The sequence below is a fragment of the Colius striatus genome, chromosome 3 (genome assembly GCF_028858725.1).
Source record: "Colius striatus isolate bColStr4 chromosome 3, bColStr4.1.hap1, whole genome shotgun sequence".
Lineage (NCBI taxonomy): Eukaryota > Metazoa > Chordata > Aves > Coliiformes > Coliidae > Colius > Colius striatus.
In genome coordinates, this window is record NC_084761.1 from 53,744,450 (window position 1) to 53,758,844 (window position 14,395).

At 35.6% G+C, this 14,395-nt stretch overlaps 1 protein-coding gene across 1 annotated transcript; it reads right to left on the reverse strand.

The window, feature by feature from the left end:
* ASIC5 (acid sensing ion channel subunit family member 5) lies at nt 1–13,506 on the reverse strand. Its single transcript, XM_010207302.2, has 10 exons — nt 13,467–13,506; nt 12,025–12,331; nt 9,920–10,151; nt 8,675–8,794; nt 7,703–7,852; nt 7,003–7,150; nt 5,494–5,550; nt 3,214–3,382; nt 832–923; nt 1–200 (listed from the first exon to the last, which is right to left on the reverse strand). Exons 1-10 carry the CDS (start codon nt 13,504–13,506, stop codon nt 1–3), a joined length of 1,515 nt encoding a protein of 504 aa, XP_010205604.1.
* Nucleotides 13,507–14,395: the final 889 nt, after the last annotated feature.

Genomic DNA, 14,395 nt, shown 5'->3' on the forward strand with positions numbered 1-14,395 from the left:
CTAACATTCTTGTATTCCCTTATTTTTCTCCTTGTATGTTGGTTGATTCTGGGATGGATTGTTCCATTGAGGCATTTCAGGAGCTTTCAATAGAAAAAAGATGCACATCCAACAGAAGTTAGTAAAAATATACTCAAGCAGTTCTATGATTGTAATCATACTGGCACCACAAAACAATCCAAGCTGGCCACCTACATCAGCTGTAATAGAAGGAAATAAACATATCATTGTAAGCATTTGGTTTAGTCTAGCAAGTAAACAAAACCCTGCCTGCTTCAAGTGTTAAATAAATTTAATATACATAATCCATCACTTTAAGAAAACAGAATTAATATTCTTAAGAAAGTTTATTGGAGAAGACAAATGTGTTGCTTAAAATTCTAAATAAAGCAAGTACAATGTAATACATCCTACTGTGAAACAGAGACTTAAAATATTTCCTACTTCTATGCCTTTTTAGCCTTTTTTTTTGCTTCTCCTACCTATGTTCTCCCTCTCTCCTCCAAATCCCATAACCTTCAGTATTCTTACAGTCCTGTGTGTAATATAGCCATAAACTAATGTCAGACTTCTTACTCTCAGCTGCTGTCCATACTGCAGGTTCTTTAATGGAATGACAGGACATAGCATAAAAATGATCATGAGACAGACATGATTATTATAATTATAATTGTAATATAACAGGTAATTCTTTTTGTTTAGAAGACCATATAGGGTATGACTTAGAAGAGGAGATAATAGAATAAAAGCAGATTTGGTTGTGTGGGGTAGTTTATTTTTAACAATAAATAAACAATATCATCAATAAATAAATATTAAACCTACACTTACCAAGCAACTCAGAAATAGTCAAGGCCTTCTGCTGCTGTGTTATTTTGTAGCTCAGGTCATGATATTTAATGTCAATACGCACAAGGTTCTGCCTAATGACAAATGCATACAGTATTACTTGAGTTATTCAGGAGTGCTGTTCATTTTTACCATTTATCAGCCTGTACTGAGTTCAGGGAGACTGATGGTGTCTTTTAAGGAGCAATTAGATGAGTGTTACCAGAAAGAGTTAGATGACAAAGAAGAAAAAAAGTGTCCTAAAACCAGCAGTTATAAGAGGAGCTTATCAGAGGAGTAGATCTTTGGGCTATGTTGAAAAAGTAGCTCTAGATCTAGGTCACAGAGATAACCTTGAGTGGAAGTGTCAAGCATCTTAACCTACAGCAGATACAGTGCTCGGAAATATAGCCTACCACTCTTGTTTATGTACAACTGCATATTTAATTGTGGCATTTAAATAAGCATGGTTGTGCAGAAGAACCCTTGTCCTATACTTATATGTTTAGTTCTGTCCTCTGCTAATAGCCTCGCTTACCTACTTCTATTCTTGCTTGTGGCAAAAGTGGAAGAGTAGGTAAATCTCAGTTGGAGCAAGACCTGTGGAATGATTCAGCATGAATAAAGAGCTCATCTTTCTGATAGCATATCTACAGATTGATTCTGCCTAACTCCTAAATAGGATATAAATGTAGTAGTTGTGTAATAAACAGACACAAAACCCAATTGCACACACAATGTTTTGACATTTAAGAATAAAATTAACAATTATTTTTCAGAAGTCTGAATAGCTACAGACTTTTGGGTTAAAAGTTATAATGACCTCAAAAAATATTCATTAAAATAAAAGATTTTCGCTACAAAAGAATAATTTCTATGTCTTCAGGTGATAATTGTAAAACTCAGGTAGCCCTGAGTAATAAAAACCCAACATTGTCATGGAGTTACTTGCAGAAATATCCAATAAATATTAACTTTTCCCTTCTTACATCTTCAGAAATCAGTAGATCTCTATGTTTTATAGTTTGGAATATTTACTCATTAATATGTGGGCAGGATTCTTATTGGTTAAAACTTGGTAACAGGGGAATGTTCTGTTACTTGCTTAATTTAATAATTACCAGGCTGTTCATGTTTACAGACAATAAAATAATCAACAAAGATAGTATGTCCTCAAAGGATTAATATCGTTTGCATATAACAACAGGTTTAATTTTCATAATCTTCATTGCGGACAGACTTTTTAATAGGGACTTCAGTGATAGGACAAGGAGTAATGGTTTTAAACTGAAAGAGGGTAGATTCAGACTAGATGTAAGGAAGAAATTTTTTACCCTGTGGGTGGTGAAACATTGGTATGTGCTGTCCAGAGAGATGGTAGGCTCCCCATCCCTGGAAACATTCAAGGTCAGACTGGATGGGGCTCTGAATATCCCTGCTCGTTTCAGAGGAATTGGACTAGATGGCCTTTAAAGGAATTTTTTGACCCAAACTATTCTATGAGTCATATAGTTCCTGTTCATATATTAACATGTGCAAGTATTTGGAGATGGATTAGAAAACTGAAGTCACTGAAACAATGAAATACTCATAAATATTTAATTAACCAAATTTTCTATTGTTCTTGATAAACGTATTTTGATGATATGGATAGTATGAGTTTGTATAGAGCCTGTCAATACTTATACAGCCATCATCTGTGTCTGTAAGCCAGAAGCAATTCAGTCTAGAAAATGGAATTAAATGCTTTTTGGTAGCTAGATTGTATCTTTCTGGCCAAAACAATCTGGAAATAATTCTATTTTTTTATATATAATGCTTGTGTTTGCAAGCATTCATCAGTTTCTTATATTGTTACAGGAAGGCACGCAGGCTCTATTAAAATAAAAAAAAAATATATGATATCTCTTCTATGAATTTAAAAGTATGCATATTAAGTCAGTTCAGTGCTATTACTGAGCAACACAGCTCTAAGCATAACAGAAGTTCTAATACCATTTCCTGGATAAAAGGTCTAGTTGGTATTGTGGAGATGTTGTCACACTAGAAGATCTCTTTTAGGTACAGACTTACTTTTGCTTGCTGCATGGGTTTTCTGTCACACAGACAGAACCATACTATTCCAGTCATCTGCCATCTCATAAGAATTAATATTGTATCAAATATTTCCTAAATAACTTTTATAATATAAACAGTATTTGTGAATTCTACTGACAATAGAGAAGTTTGTTAAATTTGTGACATTGTTGCTACAATAAAACCTATCTCTTCAGTGATTATGAAGCTTCCTTTGAGAATGAGTTGAGAGAAAGGAGAACAACTTTATGTAGCATCTATTTAAGCTGTTCATTGGTTTCAGCTGTGGAAGGTGTTAAGCAAGATTACCTGATGTATTCTGGGCTTTTCTTCAGTTTTGTAGAGAAGTATTTTATGGCTTCTTCTCCTCCAAAACTTGAATATGTGACAGTGGTAGGATAAGCTGTTTCTTCACATGGAACAGGGCAGGTGGAATTGTGAGTTCCTGCTGTACATAATCCTTTTATCTCTATATCATCTGAAATTTAAAGAGAAAGAATTTATTCAATATTTCTAAAAATTGGACAGTTTAAACACTTTTAAAAAAAGAAAGTTAACAAAATTATTTTAACTGATTTTGATGAATGTATGGGGTAGTTATCTGAAGGAAAATTCCTTCAGTTTTAAAGGAGCAAATAAATATCTATAACTGGCATTTGGAAAACTGGTGAACAGTAATAAGGTCTGAGGGGTTTTTTTGTCATTTTTTCCAAGGAAATTCAGCACTGTCAGTCTTTCTGCCTTCATTAGGGCTTTATGTTTTTATTATTTGTCATCCACAGTTAAACAGTAGGATAACAGAAGATTTTCCATGTTGCATGCTAGCTTTGTGTTTACATACTTAGAATATATAATCCTTGGCCTTGATGTCTGCCTAGCTCATTTCAGTGCACATGAACGGCTTCCAGATCAATGCCAGTTGTGTTTTACTGTCATCTGATACCTATACGCTTGGTAAGATGAATTCACTTAACCCCTGCCTACCTAACCCCTTTGATAATTGGGCTTAGCACAGCTAAGAGGGTCTAGAGATAGCTTTGTTTCTTCAAATACCAAAGAGAAGTAACAAAATCCTGCAGGTCTGGCTGCTCATGAAAGTCAGGATCTACTCCTCTGATAAGTCTTTAATAGAAAGAAATCACTATAGAATCTATGAAAGCTGGAGAAAAATTACATAGAAGAAAAAATGGTAAGGCATAAATATTTCCTAAAGCATAAACCATCACCCAAAGGCATCTGGGACTGAGATGAGTACCACAATCTTCTGCTTAATGATGTTTTATTTGTCCTGGTGTGGTGGAGACTGTTGTGCCTGCTTCTTCTGTGAGTAGACTTCTTGCTATTGCAAACCACAGGGGAGAAGACGTCTCAGCCTCTTAGTTGATGATTTGAGGTACTCTCCAGGAACACTGAGATTGTGCATTTACATTTGGATAAAGGGGCTTTAGAGTTCCTGAAGTAAATGCTCTCACCAACAGTAGGTCTTGCAAATACTTGATCAATGTGCTGTCGTTTGAGATTTTCTCATCAGATGTCTAACCTCTCCTGCACCATAAAGGGAGACTTACCACCTAACTTGGGGGTCCTGGCAACCAGCTGCCTACAAGCCAGGTTCACATTATATAATATTATGATGCCAGTTCCTTCTGGAGTCCAAGTCTGGATCCTGTCCATCCTTGAGAGGACTTAGGAGTCATTTTTGCTTGTTGCTCAGTGGTTTCTTTAAAACTTGGTCACAGAATATCCATTACATAATGTATATATTTCCAATATGTCAGGCTATCAAAGATTGTGGTTATATAAGAATAAGAACTTAGTGGAATTTATTTCAAAATTGCCACAAGAAAAACAAATAGTCATTTTTCATAGCAGTAGATCTTGCCTGAATGTTGCACCCACCTAATCAAAACAAAAATAAAACAGGCCCCTCAAACTTTTGTTAATCTACTTGGTGTCTTAATTGTCCATTCCTTTGGAATAATTAAAAAGGAGACTTTCTAAAGTTCATGAGAAGTTACTTTGTGGAATACCATTTGCAGTATTTTCCAAAAAGTCTTTTGTAGTGACTTGGAAATTTCAGATCTACCATGGGCAGATTATTTGCTTATGGAAAGAAATTCCATGCATTTGGAGCACTTTGACAATATATTATTAATTTTACTTTTGTAAAGATAAAACTTCAAGTCTAATGATTTTTTGACTATAGTTTCTATCAATTAGCAAACTTATTCCTGTACTTTTCGCTTTTCTGTCACAAAAAAGAAATACAACATTGGAGCTAGAAGGATGTTACCATGCAGATGCAAAAATGCAAGCCAGCGGCTTGATAGCTGAAAACAAGTTAATTTAACATTCTTCCATGTTAAACCATTTCTGATTACTAAATTTAATTCTTATGTTGTTTGTAGTTTGGTATTTTTTATTGTCTATTTAAGTTTTTATTATCTCTTTAATGCTCTGTCTTGTCTCTGTTTCCAGAGCATTAACTGAACTGGGATGTATTGCATTTCAGTACTACTTCCTGTATTTTGTTTCAATTGATAGATATTGTCTACTCTTTGGCTTATAAAATATGAAATTAGTACTTACAGATTGCTGGATAAACACAATTGTAAAACTTCATCAGATCACATTCTGTTCCATTTCCTTAAAAAACAAGCAACAAACTTCAGCAACTTCAATTAACAAACTAACCTTTAGCTCTATTTGTACTAAATTGAAATATAGTGTATCAAAACCTGCTCGCCACCTGATGTTTATCATTATACAAAGGCAAATCAATTCAGTTGGGTGTAGTGTGTTTATCAACACCAAACGTGGTACACAGTGAAAAAAGACAACAGACCAAGAGCAAACATCTTTATTATGTGTGCCAGACAAAACTGCTTTTAAACGTGTGGCTAGCTCTTTGTTTTAGCTTGCTAAACTCCAGAATTTCTAATGGAAGTGAAAAAACATGGTAGGTTAGATGGGACATATGATTATACCCTATGTGTTTCAGCAGAAGTTGTGAACTTCATGCAAGAGCCGTTTGGAGGCCTAAGGGATAAAAAAGCATCCTGACCTAATGGCAAAATTTAAAAATTTTGGCTGGTATTTTCCCTTACATGGCAATACTACTTAGCAGTTTAGCACACATTTAAAGAAGTCATTGTCCTCCTAAGTGTCACTGTATAAAATTATACCCTGTGTAAGGGAGACTTAATTTCCTTCCAAAACCCCTTTCCATGAGGCTTTCCAGGAGATCTCTAATCTCCTTTCCAAGAGGTTGCCAAACAAACACGCTAGAGATTACTCATTAATGGATCACCCATAGTAAAAACATTCTACCTTGCTTAGGGATGTTTAAAAATACATTGAGTCAGAAAGTGCATCCATGATAGTGGCTTTCTTGACTACTCAATATGATAAAAGAGCAGAGAGGAAAGATTTGAGTTCCAGCTCCATTATTACTTTTAATGATGAATGGGTGGGAGGGAAAAAAAGTGATCAGGGCTCAGTGTTACTGCTTTGTATTTCTAGAATGGTTAAGATACATGTTTTCCTAAGAGGAGTATTACAGCATACACTCTGCATTTTGGGCTTGTTAATTGCCTTCATGCAACCTTTGGCTTTTGCAGAGCCCATGTCTGGTGCCAGACTCTTTTTATAGTTTATCTGGCAGACCTCAGTTTTTGTCTTCAGGTAATCAGATCTTCTGGGGCTGCTAAATACCTGCAAAGTAGGTTTTCTGTGGTACATATGAAAAACTATGACTTCTTATAGATTTAGTTCCACCTCTTTAGGAAATGAGTTTGAAGAATACAGACTTGTCTCACAGCCCTGAGGCATGATCTTTTCTAACAAGTTTTTTGGTCTATATTCTAAGAATAGCCAATGGCACAGACACTAGGTCTAGAGCTGAGCAAATGTTTTGCTTGTTTTCTCTTAATTTAAAAAAATAAAGTTGATTTTTGTATAATTTTGATTAATCATTTTAATTAATCCCAGCTGTAGCTATCCCTCAAGCATGTGCCTCATCTCCTTTGCTGTAAATAACAGGTGAGGCCTCCTAGTAATATGATCACTGTGTGGTATAATGATATTCCTGATAAATACCTGGAAGAATGAATGGTAAGCAGCCACATTGGTCAAGTATGTACTGGGCTTTGCACTCTTGCAAACATCCATTAGTGCTGTAAATCTTGTGGTACTGAAGTTTTAGATCAGGCTTGCACTCTCCCCATGGGTATTCTTGGATAATTGACTGTAGGGGAAAAATAACAAAAGATAGACATTTTCTTTGTTTTGAAATGAGATATATTATCTTCTCACATTTTAAAATGCAGAAGAAAGACTGTTGAAGACATAAACAGTAATGTTGTAAATTAATTGGAGGTAATTATAGTTCATGTTCTTTGGGATTATAAAATCCTCTCTCTCTTACAGCAAAAGACCTGAGCACACAGCTTAGAGCAGAAGGGTAGTCCACTAGAAATTAGAGACAACCTTAATAGTAAAAGAACGTGTTGATAGGGAAATGCTGTGATATCTTTGTATAATTGCATATCAGTGAGACTGTAAAATATTTAGGGGAAAAAAAGGCTGATTTTAACAGGTAGACATTATAAAGAGCAATGACAGTCCCCCCATAAAATAGCAGTTATTTTGTTTGTGTCTGGAGGAAATGTTATTTTTAGGGGTCACTTTGCCATGATAAGTCTTTCAGCTTCCAAATTGTCTAATTTATTGTCACACTTCAGAAGAGAATCGGAAACAGTAAAGACCTATATCCCCACTTGATGGACATAGTCCTTACCTTCAGCTGGCTGATTGCAACCTGAGCATGCATGCCAACCGGTGTTAATAAACCTAAACCATCAAAGCGTGGAAGTTCCTTGGGTGAGTGGATAGCAAAAGTTATACCAGCATCAGTATAACCAAGAGTAGGTTCATCAGTGAATTGTTCCTGATACAAAAGGAAATATTTAAATTAGTTTTAACTCATCTTACCATTTGCAGCTTTACTGTTTTTAAAATGCTACTGTGGTTTTTTTAATTTAATCTTGTATCTATTGTAACATTTTTGGCAATTTACAGGAATATATAGAAGCAAACTGATTTGAATTTCCTTTGTTGGTTACCTCTATTGATTTCTTTCTACTTACTATAAAATTTCAGGGGTTTTATTCCTTCTATCGTCTCCCATTTTCTAACGAATGAAGGCATAGATGGACATTTACTCATAACTTGGGTGTTAGTTCCTTTTGCTTGCAACTGGCCATAACATTTCAGCATTTTTTTCCATTGCTTTTTCCAGAACCTGTCACTCCTGCCTCATAATTTCTTGTGAACAAAAATGAATGTGTAAGTAATTTATCACTCTAGATTTTAGTTTTCTTCTTTGATCTCACAAGGTGATATTTCCTAAGTTTTCTCTTTGCTGTTGGTTAACTGCAATTCTGTCAGAGACTATTTACAGTGCAAAGACCAGTCTTAGCTGGCATTGAGCACTTATAGGTGCTGCTGCAACTAAAGTTCAATACTATTTAGAAACTGGCACTAGATGATTTTCCTTACTGGGTTTTTTATTAAAAGGAAATTATGTTTTGCTATAACTTTCCTTTAATTTTCTCCCTAACTCAGAAGGAGTTTAGATACAGAATTTTGTGCATGAAGTTCTGAAGGTCTCTGTAAAGCCAACCAATAAAACATCCAAACTCAAACTGAAACACCTCTACTCATCTAGAAGTTGTTATATGATTGTTTACAATCATTAGGATAACTGTACCTGTTGGACATCAAAAAGCAAGTATAAGCCTCTTCCAGACAAACTCACTCTTCTTGCTGGAAGATCATTGTGATTAAAAGTAAAACAATTTCCGTATTCAGTGAAAATGTGTTCAAAATCCTTTAATAAAGGAAAATAGAAGAGAAAAAAAATGAAAGAAAGATCACTTGAAGTTTCTGTAGTCAATTACAGTGGACTACTGGTTGCTGTTGTTTTTTTTGTCTTTTTTCTCCCAAAGGCAATACTAAATATCACATTCAGAAAAGTGGTAATTGATGGAAATATTAAAATGAACTTCATCCCTTTCTATAGAAAATTAAGGTCAAAGGAGAAACCTCACATTATTTATTAACACCTAGGAGCTTCTCAGAATCATTTGTTGGGGTCCTGTTGTTTTTCTGTTTGTTATATAGAAATTACATATTCGCAACCAATTTGTTTGATTTTTCCAGTAGATGTTTAGTGAAGACTGCTTCAAAATTAAATGTTGTGTTATGTATGAAAGTATGATATTTCTATTTTTTTCCCCCAAAGGCACCTCATCATTTAATATGACTCATTGAGTTAGTTTTAGCTATTAGCACTAGTTTCTTTCAGTTAAGAGAATTCTCTAATGCCTGATTTTAGAAGCTAGAGCATATCTAAAGGTTAGATTAACCTTAAGGAATATATGTCTAAATTTTCTGTTCACATTTTCTGTCTAAGTTGTGAACTGCTCTATGGAAAAATCAACATAACAACGGGAGGATCATATTCTGTTGTCTAAAATTTTGAAAGATGGGCTGTTTATACTTCATTAGTTAAAATCCCTGTGGGCTCCTCATATAGTTACCCTGGCTGTCTATATTCCTGACCTCAAGAATAAAGATACACAATCATATAACACAAAAACTTCTGTTCAAACTGACTTTCATTACAGGCCATTGGTTGGAAAAGCTGCTAGATACAGCTTGGAGGCATAACAGCTTTCAAAGGCTACTATCTGTGCAAAAGCAGCACAAGGCAGAGAGTAATTTAGACTGAAACCCCTTTTTACAGCACAGGGAGCTGAGTAAGCCGTCTCTACAGTCAGTGGGGGAATTGGGGTCTTCAGGGTGATTTAGAGTGGGACTTGATTTCTCTGTTAGCTGACTGTACGGGGAAAACAGGAGTAGTAGCTAGCAAAGCTAGATGTCTCTCATTGAGTGATAAGAATACATCCCCTTCTCCTCCATCATACTGTATTAGTAAAATAAACATGTTTACCTGTGGGTAACATTGCTTTCCAAAAAAATCACATTCTAGCAATGTGCTGCTGTTCAGATAAAACCCATTTTGCCTTGTAAACTCTTTAATGCTGAAGTTCTTGTTCCCAAAAAGGAAATCATCTAGCTCTTGAAAATGTTTATCTTCCATAGCCACTTGTTTGAGAACTCCAGACACGATGTTCCAAAGTAAAAAAAATACTTTGAGGTTGCTTACTGCATGAGCTTGAAACCTGTCAGCATGAAAGAGAAGGAATTGCTTGGAGTTCTACAGTTACAAGAATGATCTCCATGTTGCCCTGGCTAAATCTATGACAGATTTTCCTTGCTGCTTGCAAAGTATAAGTAAGTGTTTCATGCTCACCATGTTGCATTTGGATCTCTACAACATCAATAAAGAATTAATCTCAATTTCTAGGAAAACATTTTGCATATCTGAAAACAGAAAATGGCCACCTTCCCGTGACCATTCTGTTCAGTCATATTGGAAACATTTGTGTTGTGTGTCTGTCTGTTAAAAAAACATAAAACCAAAAAACCCAAGTATGTTAGCCATCTGCATAAGCCAACAACCAGTTTTGTGTAACTGCTCAGTTGCATTACTGCATTGCGGTAAACTCGTACAACTGCTTTACTAAGGCACTATACCCCTCTGTAGAGACAGCCTTCCTTCCCGTGACCTCTGTGGCTAGTGGCACGCTGATATAAACCAAGAATGAGAGTTAATCATAGTATCCACTTGAAAAATCTCAAAAACACAATGAGACATTGGAGGTGCTTTGCTGATATACAGCTTTGTAGTCTTTCATTGAAGTAAAGTAGGGGTTTACAGAACAGTTTTAAATTTGAAATGAGAATAAGCACAAATGAAACTACAATCCTATGTGTCTTAGAGTTGACATTTTATGTAATCCTGTTTTTAAACACATAACAATGTATTTGATTAATAGATCCTAATGCCCCAACTTAAGGAAGGTTGATAAGAACAACTTTTCACAACTGAGTTTGAGTCAAAAAATAAAGTCAAAGGTAGATCTATGCCTCTTTGCCTTGTCTTGCCAGCAAAAAAAACCCCTGTTTTCTAAAAACAAGAGGGAAAGATAAGCATAGCATGAACAAAAGATGGATGTAGCAGTAAATTGTTGCTTAGGCATACAACTGCTGTTCTCAGTAGCTGACTACATGCTTACAATGTGCTGCTGCTATAGCTACAAGTGAGGTATTTTTATAACAGACAGCCCACTGTAATCAAGAGGGACTTCTATCCATAGTGCAGGTTGTGCAGTATTACTGAGGATGGCTTTCTGAAGGGCTGTGGGAAGGAAGCATGGTGGCAAAACAGCCTCAGGTATTTGAGGCTTGGACTTTTGGATGATATTTCCAGCAAAAGGTAGAAGATAAGAAAACTTATATTATTGAGGAAACAATGTGGGTAAAATTTCCATATTTCCAAAACCATTCCAAAATTACATTTTTGCTCTAAAAATCAGACTGTAGGTTTATCTCATTATCTTCAAAGTGACTACATCTGAATCTTGGCCATTATCTTAAAATACAGTAATCTGTAGTGAAGTTCTTGCTTAGACATGTGACTTGCAAACAAAACAAATGCTTCCCTCCTAAATTCCCATTGACATCAGCTGAAACTTATAAGGCTGAGAACCTTTGAAAAAAAAAAAAGTGTCTACTTTGCCTAAGATTTCTACATTTCTATGAAGTTTCTGTTGGAATCTCTCTTCAAATCTTGTCTTTTATTTTTAACTTGGATGTGACTGATGACTGTCACTTATTTACCCTGTAGAACTGACACTCTTACATAGAAGAACAACACCAGAGAGGTTTTCCTGCTCCAACTTGAGTTTTGAAGCTTAAAAATCTGTAGTGCAATTGTTACCCAAAGGAGGGGAGAGACTTATAAAACCACCTGTTTTCTTTGATTCTCATATCTTCCTTCCATTTAAATATCTTGTAGTGATATGCAAGACATGCCTTTTAGAGCCACATTTTCCTTGTTTATGTGATTCGTTCAAGCAAGTTGTAGAATCTATCTGCTTTTAGATAAAGAGATGTTGCTTCTCAAGAGCAAACAGAAAATGTATTGTTTACCTGTTTAAGTTGCAAAAAGTCACAGCAGGGAACTTGACATTTTCCACATACTGAACTACCACTGTAGTTGTGGTTGGCCAACTGAAGTAGTAGATGAAACGACTGCAGATTTGCCAAATAACAATGGCAATACAGCCCATGACTAGTAACAGCCACAGCACTTTACGAGTCTTGCTCTGTGTTTGAACAATATGATGCACTCCGTGAAAGGAAGTGGATGAGGCAAACTCCTGAGAATACTTCTTTCTATCTTCCAAATGTGGCAGCAGTTTCTTTGTTAAGTATGATCGTGTCTTTTCCAATATTCCTTAATATGGTACAAAGTGAAAACACATTTTTAAAATCAGCATTTAAATGGCATTTAAGAAATGAAACCATGTAATTTTGATATTAGAAAGCAGTTGTAAAATTTCTTTTTAATGGTAAATTCTCCCTTTAAGTAATGAACTTGCTTCTGAGGACAGAAGAGTTGTGTGCTAAGAGATGAGCTCACTGCTGCCCGAGAACAGACTATGTTCTGCAATATTTTAAGCATACAGATTTTAGAGCATGTTAATATAAAAGAGCAGTTACATTTCTGTGGAAAAAAAAATAATTTTAACATACTTCAATGATCTGAAACCAGAGGTTGCTGTAAAAAGCTAAACATCTGATTTTTACAGTAACATCCAGTTAAACGCCTGGCCCTTCAGACTTACTCTGAGAAATAAGGTAAAAAAGACAAGGTGATGAAAGGGAAATTCACTCTTTCACTATTAAAATTTTATAGGTAGAACTTGAAAGGTTACAAATTCAAAAGGAACTCTGCTTTCTCTTTTTAGGTTTGTGGTTGTCTGATTCCATAACCTTGAAACAGGATTGCTTTTAGTTTTCATTTACCCTATGTTTTGCGATTACATGGACACTGATTACTGGAGAAGCCTGAAGAACCATCTTGGTTACTCAGATAAATCTGATTTTCCAGTCAATATTGTTAAAGAAGAAATTACTTCCCTGCCTGTATATAAGTATACATGCTATGTATGCATGGCTAGGGACACACTATTATGAGCTTATGTGAAAACCTCATGAAGTCACAGTACCTTTAATGTTAATACTGTAAATTGAATTTAAAGGGGTTTTGAACTTCATTAGGCAGATAGTCTATCAAAGTCGATAACTGCTTGCAAAGGGAACTGATAGATAATAATAATAGACCCTTTGATATAGTGGGGAAAAAGATGTAACAGGACCCAGTGGGAAGAAATGTAAGCTAAGCTCTTCAATAGCTGAAAGAAGGTACAACATTTTAATTTTTGTATTCTTGATGTTGAAGTGTGATTGGCTTTTCAGTAATGAACATATTAAAAAAGAATGGCTTTTTAAAAGATAGTTCTTCTTGAGCCAGAGCTCTTATCTGGAAGGAGGTATTCCAAGAAAGTTATATGTGTCTAGTCACATACCTTGAGCATCTGATTGAATGAATCTCCCAAGCTGGTCCATGAGGCTGTGCTTATTTCAGTGAGGAAGGAATGGATGACAAGCTGCCTTATCACTGTGATCATCACTATGTAACGGCTTTTATAGAAAACTAAATGGGAGGTGATACTTGATCACACATAACACTGGGCAATTTACCTGCCAGGGTTGCTATGCTTTGCTTTTAAACAATATGGTCTGCAATGTAGAGATTATTTTTATGACAGGACCAGATTTTATATATATTTCAAGTACAGGTCATGCTAATACTAGTACAAGTGCAGGCTTGTCTTGTGCGTTGCATCGCCCTGCAAAATTCTTTAGTATTTTTTTGCTTTTATTTTAGAATCATAAATGTCTGTCACTAGGTCCCTGGCAGCAGCAGGATACAATTTATCCACACTTTTGAGCTGCTTCATCTGCAGAGTATTGGGAAGGGCTAATGCTGCTTTAATTCCGTCTCTTAGTAATGGTCCATCTAGCTGCCCACAGTGTTCTTGGATTATCAAGTGTATGGGCTTGTACCCTCAGTGCCTTACTGTGTTTTGACCATGGTATTCAAGCTACGAGCTGCAAAGTAAAACACTGAACTTCCTTTCTTCACTCCCATGTGACAAGCAGAAGACTTCTGTACTCAGGTTCTTGGAATCCCATCTCTATCACTTTTGCCTCGCTCCTGCAGCTCTCTGCTAGGGCACACTTTACACAGCACTTGCTTTCACTCAGTCAACAAGGTGCTTTGAAACCGGTTTTCAAAACCTGTACATAACTTGAGCACATCTAACTACCTGTGTAGTCATTTGCAGTCATTGATTTCTATTAATGCAAACCACTCTAATTCACAGAACCCAGATAATGCCTCTTGCTTCCGTTGCTTGATTTCTTAAAGCAAATTATGTTGGTCTTTTATGCT

Coding starts and splice junctions, on each gene's coding strand:
- ASIC5 (XM_010207302.2), bottom strand. CDS start 13,506: ATGGACCAGCTTGGGAGATTCATTCAATCAGATGCTCAAG. Junction 12,332..13,466: donor CATTCAATCAGATGCTCAAG/GTATGTGACTAG, acceptor TACCATATTAAG/GAATATTGGAAAAGACACGA. Junction 3,383..5,493: donor TTGTGTTTATCCAGCAATCT/GTAAGTACTAAT, acceptor TTTAAATTTCAG/ATGATATAGAGATAAAAGGA.